Source organism: Macadamia integrifolia, chromosome 3, assembly GCF_013358625.1.
Source record: "Macadamia integrifolia cultivar HAES 741 chromosome 3, SCU_Mint_v3, whole genome shotgun sequence".
In the NCBI taxonomy this organism is placed as follows: Eukaryota; Viridiplantae; Streptophyta; class Magnoliopsida; order Proteales; family Proteaceae; genus Macadamia; species Macadamia integrifolia.
Genome location: NC_056559.1, coordinates 30,537,480 through 30,543,749, shown reverse-complemented (window position 1 = coordinate 30,543,749; position 6,270 = coordinate 30,537,480). Strand labels below are relative to the sequence as shown.

The 6,270-nt window shown below is 36.1% G+C and overlaps 1 protein-coding gene across 1 annotated transcript; it reads left to right on the top strand.

Moving 5' to 3' along the window:
- The first annotated feature begins 212 nt into the window (after positions 1 to 212).
- LOC122073558 (ABC transporter G family member 1-like) lies at positions 213 to 6,018 on the top strand. The gene is made up of 8 exons (XM_042638147.1): positions 213 to 565; positions 3,179 to 3,258; positions 3,495 to 3,959; positions 4,048 to 4,134; positions 4,216 to 4,344; positions 4,426 to 4,617; positions 5,014 to 5,100; positions 5,191 to 6,018. Exons 1-8 carry the CDS (start codon positions 304 to 306, stop codon positions 5,860 to 5,862), a joined length of 1,974 nt encoding a protein of 657 aa, XP_042494081.1. The 5' UTR covers positions 213 to 303; the 3' UTR covers positions 5,863 to 6,018.
- Positions 6,019 to 6,270: the final 252 nt, after the last annotated feature.

Here is a 6,270-nt window from a genome sequence, read left to right as displayed (position 1 = left end):
AGAGAGAGAGAGAGTCACATGGCTCACTTTGTTGGACGAAGACATGGCGAGTTAATTCACGTTCTCCACGACTTAAAGACAATTTTTTTTAGGTACGACAAACCTTAAAAACGAGAGGCCCTAATTTCTTTCCATGATTCTCATGCTTCATAAGAGACTTTTATATATTGCAGGTGACCCTTGATTTAGTAGATGTGAGCTTGAGCTGCAATTGTTCAGTAGTCTTAGTACTTAAGAGTATCCTAGGCTACCAACCCAAGTACTTATCTGTAGATTTCAAAATCCCAGTAGAGAGAATAGAGAATGACTTCTGGAATTGATATCTCAAGTTGCAACATGAATCCAAACCATGAATGCATGGTGGAATTGAAAGATGGTGGGATGGAGAGGGAAGGAGATGGTGTTTTCTTGACATGGGAGGATCTATGGGTTACAGTACCCGTGGGAAGAAGTGGAAGAAAATCAATTCTTCAAGGGCTTACAGGGTATGCCCAGCCCGGCGAGGTCTTGGCCATCATGGGTCCTTCTGGTTGTGGAAAGTCCACTCTTCTTGATACCTTGGCAGGTGATGATCACCATTATCTCATTACTCAATCTTTTACTTTCATGTTAGTGTCATAATGGATTACTAATCCTCGGTTCTTATGTTCGTGTTCCTGGAAGATTTCCATGGGAGCATCTCTCCTTCAATCTCTTGGTTTCTAACATTTTATTTGTTCCAATTTCATCTAATCTCTTTTTTAGTTTGTGTGAATCTATCAACATTATAATGAGGAAGTAAGGCGAAAGGAGCAAGGAGAGAAGTAGAGGTTTATATTTAGTAGGGATGGCAATCCGTCGGTTTGGGCTGGGTTGAGTTGGTTTTGGTGTGGGAATAGTAAAATCGAAATCAACCAATTAGAAAATATCGGCTTCATTTCTTGTATCGATTTGTAATTGGGTTGCTTTCAATTTTGGTCATATTTGTGTTTGGTTTATCATATAAATTTATAAAAAAAAGTATGTAAAAAACTTGATTTTTTATGAGTTTTAGATTGTTTTGATTTCTTACTGTTTGATCTCGGCTTTGTATCGGTTTTAGTTTGGTTTTGGTTATGTCAGTCTGATTTTAGGTTCATTATATCCCAAACTGAAATCAGTAACTGAAACCAATCCAATAAGGCTTCAGTTTGGTTTGATTTAGGCTATTTTTTGTTTAATTTGATTGATTTTATTGATTTGAGTTAGGTTTTGACACCCTTAGCCTATATCGGCATTTTATTGGAAAAGTGGTCTATACCATTAAATGCTAAACATGATGGAAAAAGAAACAGAAGAGCAGCCCAACTGACATGTTTTCAAAAATCGGATCAAGATTGATGAAATCTTTTGGTTTGGATCAATTGGGTGATCGTTGGAGATTGATCTCGATCTTGATCGACCTATTAATAAGGTATAAGTGTAAAATGATTTAAAACAGTATTTTATTTTTTTATTTTTTATTTTTTTTTATAAATCCATCCCATACAATTCTATTCTAGCAATTCAGATCGATCCGAATTTTAAAACCTTGATCAAAATAAATCCCAAAATTTTGACCGATTCAATACTGATCCAACATTTACCAAAAAAACAAAAAAATACTGATCCAAGGGTAAAATATAATAAACGAATTTGAAAAATAATGGGTAAAACAATAATCAGTGATGACATCATGCGAATGATCTCATAGAGAGGATCCCAAATAATAGTGACCCAACACGTACAGCGCTTACGCTTTGGGTACAAACACGTCCATGCGCGCCATCTGATTGGTCCATGTGCTGATCCATGTGACCTAATAAATTTATGTTTGTGGTAGCTGGTTGGTCGATGTGATTTTCTAGATATGACTTGTCGTTTTCTATTTGCCCTTTTTCCTACTATATTAGAATCTAAACTGTTTGAAAACTCTTTAAGGCTGTGTTTGGTAATCAAGAAAAGAAAAAATACATATTTTGTATTTTTTTCTTTGGGCGAAGAATTTTCTTTGCACTTGATATGTCTTCACCCAAGAGAAGATTCCCTTTTTCAAATTCAAAATTCCTCTTGGAAATTGTGAAGTTTTCTTTTGTTCCCTCACAAATTTTCTTGTCAAAAATATAAGAAAATATGAAAAAATAATAAGAAAAAAATAATGATTATACAATGATTTCCTATGTGTCTATCTCTATTAAAATTCAATTTTTTTTTTCTTTTCTTTTCTTCTCTTGGTAGCCAAACATACATAATCTTTTTATTTTCTTACAATTTCATTTCATTTCTTCTCTGTTCTTTCTTTTCTTTTCTAGATTCTTTTTTCCTTTCTTTTCTTTTATTTTCTTCTCTTGGCTACCAAACATAGCCTAAAAGAAGAAAATATTGTATAGAATTTATAAGGTATTGGTTCTCCATCTATGATCCGCCTTTCACTTTCACATTTACTCCCAGCCAAACACAACCAAAATGATTTCCATTGGCTGTAAGTCTATTCTCCTCAGGCTTGTCCTTAAAACCTGGATCATGGTTTTAAACATGGATTGAAATCGGTTGACTTGGCTGAGTGGACTCGAAAATGACCAAACCGATTCTGATTTAACCAGATTCTATGTATATAGTCCAATTGAGTTAGATTGAGTCAAGTGTGACCGATTGCTGGACTATTCGATGTAGACCGATCTGTACCTGTACCTGATCCGAAGTTCTAAAACCTTGCTTAGGATTAACTTCTACTTTCACCTTTTAATTCCATGTCTCAGTGCCTTAGACTACAATATTGTACCATATAAGCCTTGCAGTGGACAACTGACAACCTCGTCCTTTAAGAGGCTATAACCATATTTTCCACTATTATTGAAGTAGTTCTCATCTCATCATAGATATAGACAATTTATATAAATCTTTTATATTGTGACTGAGTGGATGTCTTACTCATGTTATGTGTTTTCTTTCTTACTTGATGATTAGGTTTTTAATTTTCCTACAAAATGATTACATTAATACCCTTTAAGTAGGGTAAACTGCACATATCCCAACAACTTCTATCATACCCAACAGAGGTAGCTTAGTTGGTAAAGACAAACACCTCACACAAAAGAAATCAAGAGCTCAACTCTCCTTAGGGCCTATCTATCGAAAAAGAATTCATGAAAATATTCTAACAAATAAGCTCTCATTGCAGGGCGACTAGATCCAAGTGCAAGGCAGCATGGAAATGTGCTTGTCAATGGTGAAAAACAAACTCTATCATTTGGGACTTCGGTAAGAAAACAGATCCTAGTTTTTCTTAGACTCATCAATCCCTAAATGGTCTAAGAAGAACCTACCATTTGGTGGTGACTAGTCTATATACATGGGATACCATCGTTCATGGGGTATCGAACTCCCGCTTGAGGAGCTGATATCGACTATTTCTTCATTTCTTGTTATGCATATGATGTGAATACAATACATTCTATTGTTTACTACAATTTCTCATTGCAATCTTGCCGGTTTAGGCTTATGTGACACAGGATGATATTCTAATGACGACGTTAACGGTTGGAGAAGCTGTATACTACTCTGCTCAACTACAACTACCTAATTCAATGTCAAGATCAGAGAAGAAGGAGAGAGCAGAGATGACCATAAGAGAAATGGGCTTGCAAGAAGCCATGAACACAAGGATAGGGGGATGGGGCACCAAAGGGATTAGTGGTGGGCAAAAGAGGAGAGTGAGCATTTGCATTGAGATCTTAACACGCCCCAAGCTTCTCTTCCTAGATGAACCAACAAGTGGGCTTGACAGTGCTGCAGCTTACCATGTCATGAAAAGACTTGTAAACCTTTCTCGACAAGATGGAAAGACTGTTATTGCTTCCATCCATCAACCAAGCAGTGAAGTCTTTGAGCTTTTCCATAATCTCTGCCTTCTCTCCTCTGGTAGAACAATTTACTTTGGTGCTACTTCTGCAGCAAGTGAGGTAATTATATGAAATTCAAATGCTTCTCCATTTAATTTATCAAGTGAAATCAGTTTTGTTGAAACTGATTTCTTAATTTCAAATCCAGTTCTTTGCATTGAATGGCTTCCCATGCCCAACCCAGAGGAACCCATCTGATCATTACCTTAAAACAATCAATAAAGACTTTGATGAGGTAATGACTGCTCCATTAGAACATCTTGTCTCTGCAATATCTTTAACCTGTGTATCTTAAGATTTTTACAATTTCCATTAGGACATTGAACAAGGTCATGGTGAAAAGATCCTAAGCACTGAAGAAACGATCAACATTCTTGTAGAGTCTTACAAATCATCTGACACTTACCAACAAGTGAAGAACCAAGTAGCTGTGTTATCTAAAGAGGTAATCAGTTATTTGAATTCATCTATGGTGTTCAATCCTTGTATTGATCAGAAAACTTTAGTATACCATTTGCTTTCGCAGGAAGGAACAATATTGGAGAAGGGGAGCCAAGCTAGCTTTCTTACCCAGTGCCTTGTTCTTACAAGAAGGTCCCTTCTGAACATGAATCGTGATTTAGGCTATTATTGGTTGCGATTCGTAATCTACACTGTGTTGTGTCTATGCCTGGGCACTATCTTTTACGATATTGGTTATGACTCAAGCTCAATTCAGGTAAGATGGTGAAGGCACAAAACATTCTCCATCGTATATTTTTTTCTTTTTTAGCTAAGGACGGTTATCTAGACCTTTGGCCTGACTAGTCCCGCAAGCTTATACTGAACCCTCAATTGCATGGACTGAGTCATATCAACTTTCACCAAAAACAGTGAAGAACACTGAACACTTCCATATGAGTGGGCTCAAGGAGGTAAAAGGAGTTGAACCTAGAACCACATGCTTCCTGAGGTGGTCTCTTGCCAACTCCGCTACCCCTTTGGGGTTATTCCACACAATACCTAACAATTAGAGATAAAGTAAAAAAATCCAAAATTGGTCATTCTAATTTAGTGAGTCATAAAAGAATAGAATGCATCATATCTAATTATCAGATAGTTCTAAACTTTCCAGGCCAGAAGTTCAATTCTCATGTTTGTAGCTTCATTCATAACATTCATGGCCATCAGTGGATTCCCTTCTTTCGTAGAGGACATGAAGGTTAGTTGATTTTCCTTTTGTGTCTCTCTTTACTTGTCCGGGGCCTAGTTCCTCTTGGTGGCATCTTGACTTGAAATCTTTCAAATCCAGATCTTCAAACGAGAAAGATTAAACGGGCATTATGGAGTTGGAGCATTTGTTATCAGCAACACACTTTCTTCCATTCCTTACTTGCTTCTGAACTCAGTGCTTCCTGGAGCTATAGCTTATGAATTTGCTGGCCTTCGAGGGGGATTTGAACACTTCATGTACTTTGCTTTGATGCTATTCATCTGCAACACGTTGGTTGAAAGCCAAATGATGTTTGTTGCAAGTATTGTGCCAAATTTTCTGTTGGGTTTAACTGTAGGTGCTGGAATTCAAGGTCTGATGATACTTAATGGAGGCTTCTTTAGGTTGCCCAATGATCTTCCTAAACCTTTCTGGAGATACCCAATGTACTATATTGCTTTTCATAAGTATGCTTACCAAGGCTTCTATAAGAATGAGTTTGAAGGATCAACATTCCCTAATAATCAGGCAGGAGGGACACCCACTATTACTGGAGAAGAGATTTTGAGGAATATGATGCAAGTAGAGACATATTATTCCAAGTGGGTTGATTTAGCTATCTTGTTTGGGATGGCAGTTCTGTATCGTCTCATGTTCTTCTTTATTTTAAAGGTTGTTGAGAAGGTTAAGCCTATGGTCATGGCCCTCACTGCTACTGTCCATCCAAAACAAAAGTTACTGATCATGGGAAGCCCTCCAGAATCCTCATGATAGATATGTGTAATTAATGTATTTCCACTGTCAAATCTATGAGCTGAGTGTAAGCTGGTTTAGGTGTTGTGTACATATTTACACTTCTAATGGAGAGATATATCCTTATGTGCCCTTCCTCACTCTTCTAAATAAATAAGATTAAGCTTCTATTAATCACTGGCTCTATTTTTTTTTTTTTTTTTGGTGTGATTTACATGGAAAATTCTATGAGTAAAAATTTTACTTGGAAAAATGTTGAAATTTTTTCTAATATTTATTTTTAGGAGGTAAAATATGAATGTCATCGTAAAAATTTCTCATTTTTTTTATCATTAATTTTCCATGGTAATATAATTTAACATAATTAAATAAGATGTCATTATAAAAAATTTGAATTAGACAACCCATATTATATGGTTGTAAAAC

What these genes read in the sequence shown, in the direction of transcription:
- LOC122073558 (XM_042638147.1), top strand. Translation starts at nt 304, where the DNA reads ATGACTTCTGGAATTGATATCTCAAGTTGCAACATGAATCCAAACCAT. An exon ending in CTCTATCATTTGGGACTTCG is followed by an intron (nt 3,259 to 3,494) that starts GTAAGAAAACAG and finishes TTGCCGGTTTAG; the next exon opens with GCTTATGTGACACAGGATGA. An exon ending in TAGCTGTGTTATCTAAAGAG is followed by an intron (nt 4,345 to 4,425) that starts GTAATCAGTTAT and finishes TTGCTTTCGCAG; the next exon opens with GAAGGAACAATATTGGAGAA.